This window comes from Microchirus variegatus (assembly GCF_963457635.1).
Source record: "Microchirus variegatus genome assembly, chromosome: 1".
In the NCBI taxonomy this organism is placed as follows: Eukaryota; Metazoa; Chordata; class Actinopteri; order Pleuronectiformes; family Soleidae; genus Microchirus; species Microchirus variegatus.
Window position 1 is genome coordinate 19,797,079 of NC_139802.1, and position 21,380 is coordinate 19,818,458.

Consider the following 21,380-nt stretch of genomic DNA (forward strand, 5'->3'; position numbering starts at 1 on the left):
GGCTGCCTTCATGACCCAACCACTTGTCATTCCTTTTGTCAACAGAGTCACGCACAAATGCGCATTGCTAACTGGCTGCAGACAGGCCCGGCCTACTCTCATATATCACCTCTGTTCATCTATTGTAGGTGGATACATATATTTTGTCATTCAACGCTACAAATGATGACAAATGGTGGGTTATGGCATTGGGTGGAGGGTTTGGAGATTTTAGAGCGATTCAATAAACATTTTCTTGTAAGTGAAACTAAATTAAACTAATCAACAACAACAAAAAAGGCCAACAAGTAGATTCAACACAATCAATCTATTTCCAGTCCTGATCACTGTTTCAAGAGCATCAATATCTAACAGAGCAGTGACAGCAAAACGATCAATCACATGGAAATGCAAGCGCTGTAGAGTGAGAGGGAGAAAATGTTGAGGGGCCCGTGGTATTCACCTGGAGGCTGAAATAGGTTAGCGTGAGACTGTCAGCAGCTGCAGAGAGCAGGAGGAAGAAGGTCAAATAAGTTCTTCTTTGAACTTGTTTGACCTCTGACCTGACCTACTGTTTGTTAAAACTTATAAATACTAACTGATAAAACCTGAGTGGATGTAAAGCAGTTCATGTAAGCTGCCCTGAGTGCATGTTACCCTAGTAACACATCAATACACAATCAATACTGCCCTGAAAGTAAACTTGAACTGCAAATTATAAATATCTGCATATACTGTAACATAGAACATCACATGAATGAATACAGATGCACAACATCAAATAGCCAATGTGACCATACCCAACCCAACCTGGTGCAGGACTATTGACAATGACAAATGTAGAGAGAAGATCAATCATTAATTCAGTCATTCTACCGCTTTACCCTCCACATGGGGGTCATGGGACTGCTGGCGCCAACCCCAGCTGACATAAAGAGAAAGGCCACACCTTGGACAGGTCACCAGTCCTTCTCAGGGTCGCATTCTCACTCTCTCAGTCACATCTATGGTCAATTTAAAATGTCCAATTAACCACTGTATGTTTTTGGACTGAGGGAGGAAACTGGGGAAAACCCATGCACAAATGGGAAGAACATGCAAACTCCATGCTTGTTCTAATCTGGTTGCGAACCCGAGTGTTTATTCCGCACAGGAAACAGTGCTAATCACTGAACCAACCAAGTGGCCCCTAGAGAGCACCATGTCAAGTATATTAGCAAACATAACTGAAACACAAAATAGAACTGAAAAATAATACATTTACTTTTATATTTACAGGCAAGCGTTTAGCAGACGACTTACACAAGAGGAATAAGCTACATAGAATTCTTGGAAAGAACTCCACAAGATAAGAGTGCAGAAGGGGATCCAAGTGCAGAAGGAGATGGTGCCTGTGAGGTGGTAAAGTGCTAGGACAGAAGATGCTCTTGGAAGAGGTGGGTCTTCAAGAGCTTCTTGAAGATAGACAGGGACGTCCCTGTTCTGCTTGAACTCACTAGGTCATTCCACCAGTGTGGAACGACACACGGAAAGCGTCTGGATTGTCTTGTGCGAGGTGTTGGCACTGCCAGATGACAATCCTTTGATGAACGGAGTAGTCGAGGGGGAACATAAGCTTTTATGAGAGCATTTAAGTAGATGGAGGCAAACCCATGAAGCACTTTCTAAGCTACACTCTTAGAAATAAAAGTGCTAAGTAGAACTATATGAGGTTCTTCGGCTTGTCCTCATAGGAGAACCCTTTTTGGCTCCAGGTAGAACCTTTTTATAACCTTGTTGGTAGCCAGTGGAGCCCAATGAACAGAGGGGTGACATGTTCTTTTAGGGCTGATTGAAGACCCGACTGTAGCAGATATTATATAAATTCAATAATATATAAAAGGGAGAACATTTTGTCTACCGACTTGCTTAGACAGGAGTATCTATACTCACAGACTGGTGTCTACACTGTGCTGCAGAGAAAGTTGGCTGAATACTAATTGGAGCACAAGAAAGAATCCCATTGATGAGGGAGAACAATAGAGAGGCGACACAAGCAAAAACAGAGGATTCACATTACTGCGTCTTTTTTCCACATTGGGCCGTGTTTATGTGACCGCCGCCTGTTGTCATTGTGTGGAGACTGTGGCTCTCATAATGTGGCCCTTGTTCCACAGAGGCCAAAGCAACAGAGAAAACTAGAGCAACACAGCTTCCTCTCCTGCTGCTCCTCAGAGACACGTGGGCAATAACAGAGATGGCTGAATGCGACTTACAGTCCTCTTTTTACAGGAGAGAGAGAGAGGTTAGCAGACACAATAAAGCTTGTTTTCCAGGATCAGTGGTGATTATCACTTTCTGCTACAATATGCTGTTGGATTAACCAATATCCAAGGTTTTAATCCTTTAAAAAGACAAAGCACGGACGACACGATCCAGCCAAGATGCAGCACCACACACTTAGCGTTTAAAGAAACAATTTTAGGGAGGAGCTTACAGGGATTTGGGATCTCACAGAAAGTCGTGTGATTTAGCGTGAATTCAGAATGTAAACAGACATGGAGACGGACCGTCAACGTTGTCAGTCGTAAATACTAAACATGATTAATACCTACGATTCAAATGGGGAAGACTCTGATGCACCTGATGACTTTAATATCGCTTCTGCTAACCCCTCACACCCCAGGATAATTTGGACAGATTATCTGTTCAAATCCGTCTAAAATTGGAAGGTACAAGATTGTCGGAAGAGCCAGATCAGGACCAAATTCTGACCAATAAAATTACTAAGTAGAGCCATATAAGGTTCTTCGGCTTGTCCTCATTGGAGAACCCTTTTTGGCTCCAGGTATAGAACCTTTTGGAGGGTTCCACCAAGAACCCTTTTAAAACCCTTTATTCAGGAAAGGGGTTTTAAAGGGTTCTCTGGATCAAAATGGTTCTTACTGGAACCATTAGTGTTACCAAGAACCCTTGAAAAACCCTTTCCCGAAGAATGGGTTTTTCAGAAGCAAATGGTTCCAGGTAGAACCTCAGCCCTTGTAGAAGAACACTTTTGGAAGCCTTTTTTCTAAGAGTTGTAGTGTGGGACATGCTTAAGAGATTTGTAAGAGCTTGTCCACTACACATTCACCTACACATTCACCTATTGGATGATAGTTGCCCTACCCTGCTTTGTCATGTATTTCACTTATAATGGGAGCATAATTAACAAAAGTGACATTATATTGTATTGAATAAGATGTAAAACAAATGATCAAGAGTGATGTTATAAATTAAGTTAAAAGGTGACTTACACACAAACGTTGCCCCTGATGGCCATTCATTAGAAGACAGGTTTCAGGCACTTCCACTTTGGCCAATATAGGTGTCGGTTTTTGTCCTGCAACATCACAGTAATAAATTTAAATATTAATTTAAACCTGCATTTGTGTGTTTTAGTTTAGTAAGTTTTCTTTTCATTTGTCACAGGAGTGAGCATCATAAACAACATCAGTAAAACATCTGGGGAAGAGAGAACAATAATCCTCTTACAGTCACACAGACTGGACCATATGACCAGAGTGAGGAGAGGAAGAGGGAGAGAGAGAGAAGTGAGAGATGCAGTGTGTTCGACCGCTCGACATTCACAGCAACAAACAGTAAATACAACGGCAGCCTCTGCTTATCTTATATTATCATGCGTTAAACCTCTAACTGGACACTTACCAAACATTGGCATCATGAGGACCAGTGCAGGAGGACGACTGGAAAACTGCAGCTTCTTAACCCTACAGGTTTGAATTCATTTTGTTTCCTCCTGTCCACATAAAAAAAAGGATGTTGTTAATATAAAGTTCACCTGTAGGTGGGGTGATATTGGCGGGAAAATACCAGGTTGTGTGTTAAAACAGAGAAAATGTTGCTGGTTTTGTGTTTTTCTTACCAAATGTAGGAGCTGGAAGAGTGACTACATTCAAAATGAAGTGTTCTGAGATTCTTCTGTTTGCATCATTCTGCGTCTCCTGGTCTTCAGCTATAAACATCCCCAGCAAAGAAGGTAGAGACCAGATTCCTGTCTGCTGCTAATGCTAACAGTTTTTAAGAAAACAAAATGATCATGAGCCTAAAAAAGATCTACAAGCTGGTCTATAAAGCCTTATCTGCCAGAGGTCTGAATACTTTAGACAAGCGAATCCCCTTATTTTCTGTGGTATTTCTATTGTCTTAAAAATTGCGTTTATACATTTGCATTATTCATTTTTAAGTTAGTAATGAAATGCTAACTCTTGTATTTTGTCAGTAAACCACACTGTTTATCACAAACGCTGACCCCTGTTGTTTGTCCATAGAACCCAAGAAGCTAAAGTACCTAATCGACCCTCCTGTGTTCGCTGAGGTCAGCGGACGACGGGGAGATAACGTCACATTGCCATGTATCCTGCAAACCAAACCCAGCCATTACAAAGTGAAATGGACAAAGCTGGAGCCAGAACACGTGGGGCCGGAGAACATTATCATGATATCAAACGCACATGCCTTCAAGCCGTACGGCCGCCTTGGCGCGCGGGCCTCTCTCCGGAAGGCCCACATCATGGACGCCTCCTTGAAGCTGAGCCATCTTGAGCTGGAAGATGACGGCGTGTATCGATGTGAACTTATTAATGGCATCGAGGACGAGAGTGTTGTCATCACATTAAGGGTTGAAGGTAAATGAAGCATTTGAGTGATCAAAGTGTTAACTTTAAACGTCCCATGGCTTGAACATTTCACTTTCACTCTGGGTATCCTGCTCCAACTTTGAAAAAACATAAGCTCAGATGGGCAAATCTGGAATTTTCACTTTGTCGTCATAAGGGGAAAAGTGACCTCCGCTTTCTCTGCTGTACCTGCCCAGGCTGCAAGCTGGTCAATGCCACACCCCCACCCTCCAACTTGACCTATCACTCGCCTCCTCATTAGCATTTTTAAAGCTACAGACAGAAATGGCTCATTTTAGGAAAGCTAGTTTAGGGACTGGCTCGTAGTGGCTGTAATTTTGTACCAAGGCTGAATTTCAGGAACGAGACTTCAGATATAGTATTTGGGGGCCCCTAAGGTCAACATAAAAGCATCTAAAAAGTAGCATGTCGTGGGATCTTTAAGGAATATCTGGAGTTTAAATAGTTGAATTAAATGGTTTAATTGATGTAAAACCATGGTTCTCAGACTGTGAAGAAAGAGGGTTTGTGTTTGGAAAACACGCTTTTAATGAAAGACAAGGCATAGTTTAAAATGAACACTGACAAGATGGCTCCTATTCCTAGGTGTGGTGTTTCCATACCAGAGCAAAAACGGCCGCTACAGCTTCACGTTCTATGAAGCCCAGAAGGCGTGTGCTGAGCAAGATGGCACATTAGCTACACAAAACCAGCTCTACAAAGGTAAGTGTCGCCAAGTGTCAACCTATAATATGTAGCCTGCATCTCTCATTTGCTCTTATCATGTCTCCTCCTGCAGCGTGGACCGAGGGTCTGGACTGGTGTAATGCAGGTTGGCTCATTGACGGAACTGTTCAGTATCCAATTATCCGTCCTCGACCTATCTGTGGAGGAGAGCTGCTCCCGGGCATTCGCAGTTATGGACAAAAGGATAAGCATCGTGATCGGTTTGATGCTTTCTGCTTCACGTCCCGGACACGTGGTAAGCTTTGAGTCCATCATGTTAGGTGTCGTTCTTATAAGGCAACTCGATTGATGGCGGAAAATTGGGAGCAGATTTGATCATTGGAAAGACAAAGGGAACAGTAGCCACCAATGTTCAGCATCTTATCAGCAATGCAGTGGTACAAAAAAACAATCTTTCCATTTCCCATGTCCACTGAGATTTCACTCATTTGTACCAGATCCCATATTCCATTTCCTTCCAGTAGGTGGTGCAATATCTGTCTCAGAGATAATCACACTTCTGTCTGCACACTGCTGTCACCATGACCAAGTGTGTATCTGTGAATGCTCTCCTTGAGTTCACTCCCATGTATGTGTCGTAATACCGTCATTGATGAGTCGTGCAAATGTGGATATTTCGGCTTCTCTCACTTCAAAACAAGGGTCCGTATTCTTTTTATTGTCCAAAAGTGCGCTACCAACTGGACTGGAGCGTGTGCAGTTGTCAGGTACAGCCAGCAGGGTCACACTTTATCCTCCATATAAGGTTCGCAGGGACACTGGAGCCAATCCCAGCTGACATAGGATGAAAAGTGGGGTACACTTTGGACAGGTAACCAGTCCATGGCAGGGCCAAAACACAGAGAATAAACTTAAAACTAAATTTGAATGCATAAGAACAGACATAAAAATGTCTGGAACCAGAAGACAGGTGTACTCTGGTTTCAAGAAAGTCATGACACACTGGATCGTCCTGTTAATTCCAGTTCCACTTGCAGAGAAGTGTGTCGTTTGCTCTCATTTGTCAGCTCTGAGCAGCCACAGACTGACCTTTAGCCGTCAAATGTGTGACAGTGGAAAAGGCAGTAGGTTGAGGACAATAAAGCCCGCTAATAAGACATTTGCCAAAAGGTCAGTGGGAAAACACTTGGCCATGTTTTTTGCGTCTGGAAACTTTCACTGCAGACAGAAGAATGTGACAAAGGAGATGTTGGGAGACTCATAACACTTTCATAACACTTTCCTCCTCTCACAGGCTCTGTCGTCTATATTCGTGGGTCTTTCTCGTTCGAGCAGGCAGGACAGGCCTGTGAACGTCAGGCGTCCGAGTTGGCGTTAGTCGGACAGCTTTACTCTGCCTGGTACTTCCACAAATATGACCAGTGTGATGGCGGATGGCTGAGAGACGGCAGCATACGGTTCCCCATCAGCAACCCCAGGGAGCGCTGTGGAGGCATCCCTGAGGCGGGGGTGCGCTCGTTTGGATTCCCCGACAAGATGACGCATCTTTACGGTGCATATTGCTACAGGTAGCTTAAGAAAGGTATTGAATGTCACTTAATTTCCCATGTTATCACTACCGAATAACCCTTATGTCACCACATCGGAATTAAAAGAAATGTGTAAATGTGGCTTCCATCATATCCTTTCTATTTATGCTGTGGCATTAGATAGACCGGATTGATCCACCGACTGCAAAGCCGTCAGAGTGTAGTTATATTTAAATTACTATCATCTCTAATCTGAATTCTCAGTGACAAATTTAATGATTTCAAGCTTCTCCATCTTTTTTTATTTAATTCATTTCTGCCATTTGACACTAGGGCAGAAAAAAATGATATGTTAAATGGATAGCTTAGGATTTTGAAGTGTACTTAGGCAAACGCGGCTATGACCAGGGACCACAGACACAAAGACATGACAGACTTTTTTTGTGTCATTTTGTAAACCACAAACTCCTCCACACCTGAGTCCACTGACCAAAGCAGGGATTTAAGGTTAAAACAGTGGTGTTGTTGTTGTGCTGACCCCTGGTTGCAGCCATGTTTCACTGACCAACTGAAACTGATTTATAAAGAACCATATTTCTATACATTGTGTGGTCAACAGCTACTAATTTTGACCATCGCAGGTTATTTTCACTGTTCTCAAAATCCGTGATCAAGATACAGGTTGTTTGGTTGGAAGGAAAAAAAGCTTTTTGACACGTGTTTACTGTCATTTACTTTGAATAACATGTAATCACTGTAATACTCTGTAGTAAAGGGTGAAAAACATGGTGTGTGAACACAATCATATAATGTTGACAGAACTGCAAACCTGCCAGTTTGTAAATAAATGTAAATTTATTTGATGTTATTTAATCTAAATAAAATACATTCACATCAGTGCGCTGATATTTCTTTCTCACATTTCATTAGATTCTACATTTCTATGTCTTACCACACAAACATAAAAGTACCCCCCCCCCCCGCCCACTTATTGCAGATGTGACTACACATACAAAACAGTTCATAATAAGCGCAAACCCCAGTACAAAGTCCCATAATCTGTTGTTTTTGGTGATCAATCTGATCTTGATTCAGGTATAAATTTACCTTCATGAAGCAAGTTGGGATCGGATCTGCCAAAGAACTACCTCAGGAGGAGCTCAGTGACACATCGCACCCACAATGAAGACAAGTTTAAACACAAACGTTCCCATCGAAACAGGTGGAAATGTTTCAATGTGATTTTTAAAACCAGTGTGGCAGCTAACAGCTGTTCGCCAGTAAAGGCAAGAATCAGCCTTTTCCTACAAACCTTATATGGAAGTGACGATTTAACCCTTTTCAAAACAACAAACAACAAAAAAGCTTCTCCAATTATCTAAGTATTTATCTTCACTCAGCATGAATAGATAACACCTCAAAGTCTGTTGTCCCAGATTTTGTCATCATCAAACACAAGCTGACGGGCCAAGAGTGACTTGTTTGAACCCTACATAATATATGCGTTAAAAAAAATCGAAATATAAAGTATAAAGTAAATATCTGGTATACAAAAAAGGAGAGAGATGGACAGCAGGAGGCTTTACACGTTCTGGGTAATGTCCTGGTACACTGGCGTCGCTTCCTCTGTGGCCGCACTCATGACCTCCATGACCTCGCCATGCTGGTGAAGCAGTGAGGTGACGGTGTCTTCTTCCACTGTATGGGGAGAAATACAGCAAAGTTTACAGTCATTCAAGGATGGATGGATGAATGGATGGGTGGATGGGTGATAGTCTAATTTTAAGTTTGCATCATTTGTGTTGTTTGACCATGATTTTGGTATTTACAAATAAAAAAATACTCTGTGTGTTATCTAGTCTCTGTTTTGGTCTTGGCAAGTCAGCCTGTTGAATATGAGCCATGCAAGAGTTTGGAGCACAAGGGGCCTAAGTGAAATAAGAAAATAAGTTTTATACACCATTTTAAAGGTCTTGATGAGCTCTATCAAATGGTAAAAAATGGTCTCAATAACAGTTACTTTTTCAAATAAAAGGCTGAAAACAAAAAGGCGTAAGTGAAATCCTTCAATTGAGTTTTAGGCGTAAGTCAAGTACACCTTTAGTGCACTAAACAATTCAATAGAAGAACTGCACTGGCACCGTTCAATGCAGAAAAATGGCACAGCAGAGGCAAATATGAATGTATACTGCAGAACAAGTGCTATTAAGTATAAGTATATATAATTTCATATACCCACAGGGAAGAGGTTCAGATTATTCTGATTGTGAGGAAATAGCTGTATAATGGAAGTATTATCAAATGATAAATCTGAAAACAAAATATAGTGACCAAATGCTGATGCTGACTGTTCACCAGCTAGCTAGAACTCATGAACTTCATAAACAAAGCCCATGGGTAGCAAGCTAGCTTGCATTAGCAAACTGGCTAGCTCTGACTTAGCTTGTCCTGATCAATTGATCCGTATTTTCTAGTGTTTAATTACCATACAAATTGCAAGCTAGCTAGGTTATTTGTAAATTCTTTAAAATATGGATTCTGTGAAGCCGAATCTCTATAAAAGTATAGATTGCTCAAATGTGTTGTTTTTAATCAAGTAATTAATTAAAAGAGCTAAGTCACATAAAGCACTTACAAGGTACACAGGTCATCAGAGGCTCCTCCCACTGACCACCAGGCAGGCACTTGATGACAGGGTTCAGTTTCTGCACAAAACCCTCCTCACAATAGTACCGCACTTTGGCATTGGTCTCGTGACGCGCACGCTCCTTCCCAAAGACTTTGGCGTGGGGAATCTGAGGGGGCTCGCCACAAGAGGCTGTTGGACACAATTAAAGTTATGGAAGTTATTTTCTTACTCATGAAAAGCAATCACTGTGTGGTGATTTGCAGCACACGAAAGCAGAACAAGTCAACTCACAGACGCCCTTCTTGCAGGTGTAGGACAGGTGGTAGTTGCAGGGTACGTCGCTCCATTGGCCGTCGTCGTGCCACACGATCACGGCACAGTCCTCACCAGAGAGGAAGTAACTGTCAGGCTGACCTCTGTGCCAGTTGTCATAGAGCTGCACACGCACACAGTGACATGTAGGATAAAACTTAATTAAATACTGCCTTTTATTCACTTTAATCTGAAAGACACATCTCATAAATGTGTACTAGTTAAAACTATAAACTGTTAATAAACACAGACCCACAATAGAAAGTGTATAAATAATAATGGACACAGAGTCTGATTCTGGAAAGTGAGGCTAATATGGAAGCGCTTGAAGGCTGTATTCACTTGAATGTCCATCAGGGAGTGAGTGCACTTCATATTATACACATAATTATGTCATAACTGATCATTAATTATGGTCCCATTAAATAGTCGAACAGACCATAAAGCAGACCATAAACCTGCCAGGTTTTTGGCTCCAATCTCTCATCCAAATTTGGTCTCACGTGATTAAAAAATAAAAATAAAAACATGGCTCTGAAAACATCTGTGTTGGCAGATGGTAATGTATAAATCAGTTATTGATTTTATGAGACATAAAATATTGAACCTACGTTATATAATAGAGATGTCTATGGAGGTTCTCATGTAACGAGAGCTACACAAAACTAAAACCATCTAACAGACATGTAATAAGTGGGGGCAAAATTAATGTTCTATACCACGGCCATCCACCAGAGGGCGATCCAGGTGTTTTTGCTCCAGTTTGGAGAGCTGTCAAGGTGTCAGTCTTATTTTACAGTCTACGGTTAAATACAAACTTGCTTTAAATGCGGTAGAACTCACCAGTGGATTCCCGTCTGACCAGTGGAAGTCTCCCTCGATGGTCCGGTCATTCAGTCCAATCCACTGATATTCTTTGTATTTGTCTAAAAGATACGAGAAGGAATAAAGACGCAGTTTTTAAAAGAGCAGGATTAAAGCTGCACAAAGTCTATACAGTCTATTCCATGGCAACCGCCCGCACAGTCAAACGCTGCCACCGCCAGAGGAATGCCAGATAACTATCTCACGGCTGTGTTGCCAGACCAAATACCAACGCTGTCTTCAAAACCGTGAAAGAAGACTTAGTACAATGGACGACATGAAAGGTTATTGTTGTGTCTCGAAAACGATATGATGGTCACTGTTTTGCACTGAAAAGCATGAATGACTCCATATTTCCGAGATGAAACTGAACTCTGAGACATTTACTTAATGCATTGTCATATGCAGAGGTGGGCAAAGTAGAGAGCACTGTTACTTTAGAACGCAGGTGTCAAACTGGGGGCCTGCGGGCCATATGCGGCGCCCCAATCGATGACATGCGGCCCCCCACTTAATATCATGTTATAATGAAAACATGGCCCACGACCTCACTGTCTTTTAAACACACTAAACCAGCAAGGTTATAGAATATAATATATGTTTGCTAGCAATGTTTTTATAACAGAAATAATAAGACATTCAGTCATAATTATCACATTATTGAATGTATCACATACATCATTTAATTACATCTATAAATAAGCTTGTTAGGGCCCGAGCCACGAATGGCAGTGGAAGAAACAGCTCTTGGCACAACTTTAATTACAGTTGTCCACATTATTATTTACTTAATTTGAAATAAATGTCTCCGTTTTTGATATTAATACATTAATTTTGCATCATAAATAGTATTATGAAGTATACGTTTGATATCATGATGCAATATTGTGAACACTTGTTTTTTGTTCCACTTTTTCCCCCTCTTGACCACACTAGACACTCAATGGCCCCCAGATCATTTGACTATGACACCCCTGCTTTAGAATAATATGACTCAAGCAAAAGTAAAAACTAGTCATCCAAATAATTAGTAGGAGTAATTGAGTATTTAGTGAAAAAAAAACTGCTGAGTAACTTCTATTAAGAACAGGATCATTTACTCGTACCCGTTAAAGACGAGCGGCAGTGTGAGACACGGCCGAGGCCAACGTAAAGTGCAGTGCAGTAATCAAGACGAGCCATGACAAACACATGAATAAGACATTCAAAAGTATTAGAGGATAAAATGGATTTGACCTTGGATAAAACGTGCAGAGATTCACCGTTTTGACCTATGGCCGAGACAGACGGTGTTTACAGTTTTACCATTGATGTACTCCTGCTCCTCAGGGGTCATGATGGAAATGAGGTGTCCGCCGCACATGCGGCAGTGCTGCTCCGCCGCCTCCCAGCTCTGCCTCTTGGTAAAGTGTTGGTAACAGAAGCCCTGAAACTTCTCCCAGCCTGGCTCACACTGCTCCACGTCTGACACACAGTGAAGGAGCAGAGGGGAAAAGTATTAATTGGGAATCAGTTGGAAGGTTTTTCTATTTGTATTTGGTGGGTTGTTGCGTGTCGAGAGTGTGGGGGTCTCAGACGGTTACACTGCACCTGTCTGGCACAAGTCTCCTCCGTAACCAGGGAGACAAAAGCACCTCGGTGATTCACCCTCGACACAAGTGCCTCCATTTAGACACGAGGTCTCCAGGCAGGAAACTGCACACATGATAAAATAACTGTGAATCTGTGAATCTGTGAATCTGTGAATCTGTGAATCTATCTATCTATCTATCTATCTATCTATATATAGCTGGTCTGTATGTGGATGGGATGCATGTATCTGCCTATTTATACACAATATTCATATTTTATATATTATGATATATATTATATCATAATAATTACTTATTCAGCAACTCAGATTCAAATTCTTACTGTAAAGTGCCAAAGTCTGGATATCTTTAATATCTTGATATATATAATGTGTATATATATATATATATATATATATATATATATATATATATATAATGTGTATATATATATATATATATATATATATATATATATACTATTTTATATATTGTGTTATGGGAAATTTCATTTAAATTATTCAATTGACTTTTTGAGTGAAAACAGCATTTGGTGAAATATTTTAAAGCTAAATAAATAAACCCCACTAGAGGGAGCTGTTACATTAATAATGGGATTGAAGGCTGCGCTGCAGTTTTACATTGTGTATGAAGAGCAATGTGACATTTCAAAACCAAATATTATAATAATAATAATAATAATAATAATAATAATAATAATAATAATAATAATAACAATAATAATAATTTGAAGGTATCTTATTATTCATGATACATCCTTTTCAGAGAACCAAATCAACAAAAGGCTGCTGTTGATTTTGATCCATACCAAAATTATTTTGTATAATATAGAACTATAAACTTATACATGTATATATACATATACATATATACATATGTACATTTATATATATATATATATATATATATAAATAAATGTACATATGTATATATATATGTATGGATGTATGGATGTATGTATGTATGTACACAGACACACACACACACCCCCACACACACACACACACACACACACACACACACACACACACACACACACACACACACACACATTAGGTCAAAACAAACATTACGGACTTCTGAATGAATAATCAAACTCTTTTTATGTATCAGAGATGATATTCCAGTCGAGAGTTTGTGGTAAATTATATACAGTGGGGAATCTAATCTAATAAACCTAACCGTTAACCATAATTACTACTGGCCTAATCCTAATCCTAACCTCAACCTAACCTTAAAACGTGTCTTCACCTTAAAATGTAATATATTTTAATAATAATTTACATTATGGGGACATGCTTTTTGTCCCCATAAGGAAGAAAAGTCCCCATAATGTGACTGTGAAAACAGATTTAGGTCCCCATCACATTAGTAATACCTATATTAGTAGCACACTATAGTAGCAAGACACACACACACACACACACACCGCACACACACACGGCAGTGGTGCTTCTGTGGTCATCTAACAATAGCGGCACCTGAAATGGCTCCTGGTCTCGCAGCAGGCAGGGACGCTCCTCCCTCCTCCTCATCATCATCATCATCGTTTTTGAAATCCTCGGAGGAGAAGCCATGATCAGGAGCTGTCACGTCATGAGCGTCTGTGGTGAGAGTTGCGTCGCCGTTCTCCTCCAAACCTTGGTGCCATGTGCTCATTTGATCCGAGGGCTCGTATGTGGCGGATTCTCCAACACCTGCTGCTAATCCGTGTTCTGTTGAGACAGTTCATTCATCCACTGGTTACTTCTAAACACACACAAGTATATATTTTACATTTGAGGTTTTATTGCAAAGCACCTTTCACAGATATGGAATCACAAGTGAAATACAGGATACATTTAAAACATAGGTTTTTAAAAAACAGGAAAGTGCAATTAAAGGAAGAAAACAATAAAAACCCTTAACTAACTAAAAACCCATTCAAAAAGAACTTCAACAGCGTCTACGCAGGGAAAGGAATCATCCTCTTCGTTCAATCACAAATGCAGTTCAAACTCCTGTTTTATTCATTTTTACTTACTTTGCTTATTAATTGCCAATTAATATTTGCTTAGTTTGCCTTGTTTTATCTATTTATTTTTATTGAAAGTGGATATTTGTTTGTATTCATCTGATTCCCACAATGTGTTTTATGATGTGTTTCTAAGACATTATGTTTTCTGAGTTTTTGTAGAAATACACCTTACACTCACCATAGATGCTGCTGGCGGTGATCACCTCTTGCTCTTTAGAGATCTCGTACATGTCCCCTGCAGTGGAAGTCTCAGCGCTGTATTCTCGATCGGACAGAGACTCCTGCAGCGTGGAGGAGGAGGAAGGTTCTGGTTCCCATCCGGGCGTCAGGGTCGGATGAGGGAACAGAGTGATTTCTACATCTGAATGAGGATCTTCACTGTCGTTGTTGCTCTCTGGTATGAAAGTGATCATCTCTGTGGGGATGGATTCAATCCCAGTAGGAGGAAACGCAGTGGCAGGGTCATTGTTCAGGACAGGAGCATCCACAGTGGAGTCAGAGTGGTCTGTGACTGGGATTTCAGTGGCATGGATGTGTCGAATCTGCTCGACTGGAACTGTCACGCTCTTGAATTCCTCGTTGTCGTAGTCGACTGGGAATGATTGAGAATTATGAAATAATCAGTTTATACTTTTGTACACTAGACATGTGCGTTCATGCGATTTATTCCAACATTAATGCAAACTTTAGATCAGGAAGAAAATTTGCTTTTACTGCTCCTTATTCATTTGTGAATAAAGAGGGGGAGCAAAAATATCTCTTATTCTCTTGCTGTTATAATGCAAAAGCCTTTAGGCTCCAAAATTGAGTAATTGTGACATAATATTAGTGGTCTAAATTCACTGTTTGACAGTAAATTTACAGGGCTGTGCTAAAGCCACCATTAGATTTGTTGTTTTAGTACTGCTATAAGAGTGTGCCATATACAGTGACTTTGTATGCCATAACTTCAAGTTGTCTGCCCAGCATGTTTATGCTTGTTATTCTTTGGGATCAACACTTGGATTCAAAGTGAAATGGATTAATTATATTAATAAAAAGTGAGTGCTACTTTTTACATGACAGATTGTTAATCTGGCACCCCAGACCTGCAATTTAGTAAACATGCAGACATGCAGGGCTGCAATGATTATTCAATTAATCGATTAATAATCAATTACTAAATTAATCATCAACTATTGTGATTATTATTGATTAAACATTTAATAATTAATACAAGCCTTAAATGTGAATACCGGTTTCTTGGCTCCATTTAAGAAAGAAATCATTTAAACTGAATCATTTTGGTTTGTGGACAAAACAATTTCCAGGTTTGGTAAAAACCAAACTTTTACAAATTTTACTCGGTGAATAAAGAAAATAATCCAACAGATTAATCAATTGTTAAAACAATTGTTATTTGCAGCCGTACTTACATGTACCATGCTGCCATGTTAGGGCAGCAGTAGAATATTTGGTTGCATTTGATCAATAAAGTTCCAATTAAAACACTGATAGTGACATGAATTTACGAGATAGTAACTGGTCATTACAGTAATTTGTATATAAAGTTTGGGGCAAAAAAAAGGCTCGAGACTGAAGATATGTTCTCAAATGCAAATGGAATAAAGTAACTAATCAATCCTCACAGGTTCACTGGAAATGGATGTACTTTCAAGACAGATAGCCAACAACTGTAAGGCCACATAACATCTTGACTTTAATACTGACTGTGTACTTACCTGAATCAGTCACAGAGTCCACTTCAGCACAGGAAGAGGTGCCAGAGCCAATCACACCCTGAGTTACTGGGGCTTGCGTCTCAACGACAGGAGGACTTCCATTCTCCCCTTCATGCTCCACTTCTGCTGGGTGGTTCGCATGTGGAGTGCTGAGGTAAACACTGTGCGAAGTCATCACCACTGAAACTTTGTCTGCATTGCTTGCACTGGCCTCTTCTGGTTGACCAGAAATATCATAAGAGGGGGTTGAGAACATCAGCTTAGTGTCAAAGTCTTGTTCTAAATGGATGCATGGAGTGTGGTCCTCTTGGGAAACGGGAAGCTCACTTCCTTGATGCACATCTGAGGAACTGTTGAGCAACTCGTCCAAGTCTGTTCCAGATGTTGCATTAACACCTGGCATCTCTAAATCTGTGGGATTTTTGCTCTCTCTCCCATCAACTGCTGCTGTTGGTGTTGAAGACTCTACTTTACCAAGAGGTGAGTCTTCAACGGTGGTTACCACATCATCTGCATTTGAAGAGGTTGGATGTACGTGAGACTCTTCATGATTTGTGTCTGGGTTTTCTTCAGATGCTGGTTGATAGGACTCTGTATAGCTGGCCTTCTCTACAGGCTCCCAGGTATATTGGGTGGTAAAATGCTCATGATGCTCAGGTGGAGAAGTGACATAGTGATTAAGGCCTTCTGTGAACGATGGCTCTTTGTCATAAGTCAGTGTTATGGTCTGAGCCTCCACATGGACCTGTTGGACATGTCTGACTGTCTGTGCACGTAGCACCTCTTCATCCACCTTTGCTGCCGTCTCACCATGGGTCACCTCATCATAGGATATGTCACCATGGAAAATGACACCATGCGTCACCTCATCATAGGTAACCTCACCATGGGAAATGCCACCATGGGTCACCTCATCATGTGTAACCTCACCATGGGAAATGTCACCATGGGTCACCTCATCATGGAAAATACCACCATGGGTCACCTCATCATAGGTAACCTCACCGTGGAAAATGTCACCATGGGTCGTCTCATCATGTGTAACCTCACCATGGGAAATGCCACCTTGGGTCACCTCGTCATGTGTAACCTCACCATAGGAAATGCCACCATGGGTCACCTCGTCATGGGTGACCTCATTATGGGTAACCTCACCATGGAGAATTCCACCATGGGTCACCTCATCATGAGTAACCTCACCATGGAGAAGTCCACCATGGGTCACCTCATCATGAGTAACCTCACCATGGGTCACCTCATCATGAGTAACCTCACCATGGAAAATTCCACCATGGGTCAGCTCATCATGGGTAACCTCACCATGGGAAATTCCACCAGGGGTCATCTCATCATGGGTAACCTCACCATGGGAAATGCCACCAGGGGTCACCTCATCATGGGTCACCTCATCATGGGTAACCTCACCATGGGAAATGCCACCAGGGGTCACCTCATCATGGGTGACCTCATCATGGGTAACCTCACCATGGGAAATGCCACCATGGGTCACCTCATCATGAGTAACCTCACCATGGGAAATGCCACCATGGGTCACCTCATCATGGGTAACCTCACCATGGGAAATGCCACCAGGGGTCACCTCATCATGGGTAACCTCACCATGGGAAATGCCACCGGGGGTCACCTCATCATGGGTGACCTCATCATGGGTAACCTCACCATGGGAAATGCCACCATGGGTCACCTCATCATGAGTAACCTCACCATGGGAAATGCCACCATGGGTCACCTCATCATGTGTAACCTCACCATGGGAAATGCCACCATGGGTCACCTCATCATGTGTAACCGCACCATGGGAAATGCCACCATGTGTAACCTCACCATTGGAAATGCCACCATGGGTCACCTCATCATGAGTAACCGCATCATGGGAAATGCCACCATGGGTCACCTCATCATGTGTAACCGCACCATGGGAAATGCCACCAGGGGTCACCTCATCATGTGTAACCTCACCATTGGAAATGCCACCATGGGTCACCTCATCATGAGTAACCGCATCATGGGAAATGCCACCATGGGTCACCTCATCATGTGTAACCTCACCATGGAAAATTCCACCATGGGTCACCTCATCATGTGTAACCTCACCATGGGAAATGCCACCAGGTGTCACCTCATCATGTGTAACCTCACCATTGGAAATGCCACCATGGGTCACCTCATCATGAGTAACCGCATCATGGGAAATGCCACCATGGGTCACCTCATCATGTGTAACCTCACCATGGAAAATTCCACCATGGGTCACCTCATCATGAGTAACCTCACCATGGGAAATGCCACCAGGGGTCACCTCATCATGAGTAACCTCACCATGGAAAATTCCACCATGGGTCACCTCATCATGAGTAACCTCACCATGGGAAATGCCACCAGGGGTCACCTCATCATGCGTAACCTCACCATGGAAAATTCCACCAGGGGTCACCTCATCATGCGTAACCTCACCATGGAAAATGCCACCAGGGGTCACCTCATCATGCGTAACCTCACCATGGAAAATGCCACCATGGGTCACCTCATCATGCGTAACCTCACCATGGAAAATTCCACCAGGGGTCACCTCATCATGCGTAACCTCACCATGGAAAATTCCACCAGGGGTCACCTCATCATGCGTAACCTCACCATGGAAAATGCCACCAGGGGTCACCTCATCATGCGTAACCTCACCATGGAAAATGCCACCATGGGTCACCTCATCATGCGTAACCTCACCATGGGAAATGCCACCATGGGTCACCTCATCATGAGTAACCTCACCATGGGAAATGCCACCATGGGTCACCTCATCATGCGTAACCTCACCATGGAAAATGCCACCAGGGGTCACCTCATCATGAACTGGATTAGTTAAGAAAACACTGTCCAGTGAATCAGTGGTGAGAAATTCCTGAGGAGATTCAGTGTAAGGATGGTGATCACCTGAAATAAAGAGAAAACAAAGTGTAATTTATAATTACTATTACTCCTATACATCATGTAATATACTTGTTATTGAATTAGACAAATATATAATGATATATTAATTTTCATGTAAGAAAGAAGAATAAAACCTGTGAGTATCTCTGACTGCAGTGTTTTTGGCTACGCAAAGATATAAGAGCTCAAAGCATCGCAATATTATGGTTTGTGGAACTCTATACGACAGCATAACTGTCTGGGACTCCAGTTTTCTCTTTCTGTATTGTTTTTTTGAGTTCAACAACTTAAAGATGAAGTGGACATTTCCAAAAACACTCTTCAGGAAGTAAAGTATTGTGCATCATATCCCTTTCTTGTTTACAAAGCTTAAATTTACTTTTACTATAGGAAACGTTTCTTCCCAACTTAACCAGGAGAAACTCATAATTAATAATTCTAATAGGCATTTGTTTGACCTACAGATACACTATATGGACAAAAGTAATTGGCTACACCTGTTAAGTACTGAATTCCCTTTTGTCCATGTAATGTATGTACATATATGGGTGATATAATTGGAGTAGGCTTGTTTCCAATCTGGTCAAGAAAAACACAATTACAGTAAAGAACCTGGCCTTAGAATTAAAAAGGTCAGGGTAATTTATGTTTTGGTGGTACAAATATTTTTCAGTTCTGCTCTGTTATACATCTCAGATGTAGTTTGGAACCCCATGAAGGGATCCTGATCAAAAACAAATAGTAGGGCAATTGGACGACAGTCCGTTTTAAAAATCATCAACACATATAAGATTGTTCTCTTACTTTTGAAGCAGTAGACATCATGACGTGAGTGAGCCTCAGGAAAGCCAGTCTGGTTGCTGTAGCGATAGACGGTTCTGACCCCTGGTTCACCACCTCCACAACGCTCTCTGGGGGTGACGATGGGGTACCGCACGCTTCCATCCGCCAGCCAACCTGGACTGCAGTGGTTGAGTCCATCATTCCAGGCTGCATACAGCTGAGCAGTGGTGGCCAGCTCCGCCCCATGATTCAGACAGTAAGCCTTGGCCTGCCAGAAGGTGAATCGCAGCGGCGCTGAGCCATGAAACACTTCACCTTTACATAAAGACACGGGTTGTAAATGAACGCCAAGTCATAACCTATAACACTAATCATCATTATGACATTTATTTTACCACAGGTTTTTTGCTCTACAATATCAATATCAATATACACTACCATTCAAAAGTGCTTTTAAAAAGTGACCGCAAACTTTTGAATGGTAGTGTAACTAAGCTCAAAATCCCAGCAGGTAATATTGGCAACATGGTTTTTAACATGACTGTTTAGAAATGGTCCAAACCACGAATAGTAAATAAACAAAAGTAAATACCATGAAAAAAGGCCTGTTGGTTTTCTTACCCTCAATATTCTCCACATAGCAATAGACGTCATAAAGCTCATCATGCTCCAAGTGTCCATAGTTCCTCACTCCTGGAAATCCATCCATGTCGCCAAAACAGCCCTCTCTGGGCTGCTGAATGGGGTATCTAGAAAGAAATGACTCATGGCACTGACACACCAAGCACCTCTTCATCTGTGAACACTCTAACCCTCACATTTGTCTGAGCTCTTTTCAGAGCGAGCGCTGAAGTGGAACAAAAAGTTTGTCGAGAGCCTCTTAGCTACTCAATCATCAGTGTCTTTCAGTGTGCGGATATACAGAGCATTTCAAATGTCAGCTGACAGCATGGTCCACTATCAGCCCTCCAAAGTGACCCACAGCCAAACTGGCTGGTGCCTCGTCCGGAGGAACAACATGTCAGTGTCGCAATGATGTCTACTTATTGTTAAAGTTTCTGTGAAGCTGCATCAAAGGGTTATATCAATTTGGTCGTTGGTGAGGTACTGTTTGTGGCTCAGTCGATATAATGAAAAATAACTTATTCCTTATATTTCTTGCATAGTTTAGTTCAAATACTTACTGTCTAAGAATTCACACCAAACTGGGTAATGCCCACACATAACTGATTTACTAATCTTTCTGTTCCTGAGACCCAAGGCCATATTTCTCCTTTCACAGGCGCCTGTTGTGTGCTACACAGATAGGTTCATGACGTGAGAACTGGCTATGAAACAAAGTATATTTCTCTGTGCCTCAGAGACATTTTGACTTGCCTCTGAGGTGTTGTCCATCTTGACTCTCTCTTTGCAGATAAATAAACAGTGTATTAACAATCCATTTGATACTCAAGCTTTTATATCCTCATCAAACATCTTAAGACACATTTTTCCATAACAGGTCGGGACAGGGGGCCTTTCTCCATGGAGTTAGCATGTTCTCCCATGAACAACATGCTAACTCCAGGTTCTCTGGCTTCCTTCCACAGTCCAAAAACATGCACCGTACGTGTGAATATGAGGTCAGGGATTGGCTCAAACGGCCCTACGAACCTCATGT

At 41.6% G+C, this 21,380-nt stretch overlaps 1 protein-coding gene across 1 annotated transcript; it reads left to right on the plus strand.

The window, feature by feature from the left end:
* Window positions 1–3,614: 3,614 nt before the first annotated feature.
* On the plus strand, window positions 3,615–6,896 carry hapln2 (hyaluronan and proteoglycan link protein 2; the record flags this gene model as incomplete). Its single annotated transcript, XM_083901537.1, has 6 exons — window positions 3,615–3,734; window positions 3,893–3,997; window positions 4,290–4,646; window positions 5,244–5,360; window positions 5,437–5,619; window positions 6,619–6,896. The coding sequence occupies exons 2-6, from the start codon at window positions 3,919–3,921 to the stop codon at window positions 6,894–6,896; spliced, it is 1,014 nt and encodes a 337-aa protein (XP_083757663.1). The 5' UTR covers window positions 3,615–3,734; window positions 3,893–3,918.
* Window positions 6,897–21,380: the final 14,484 nt, after the last annotated feature.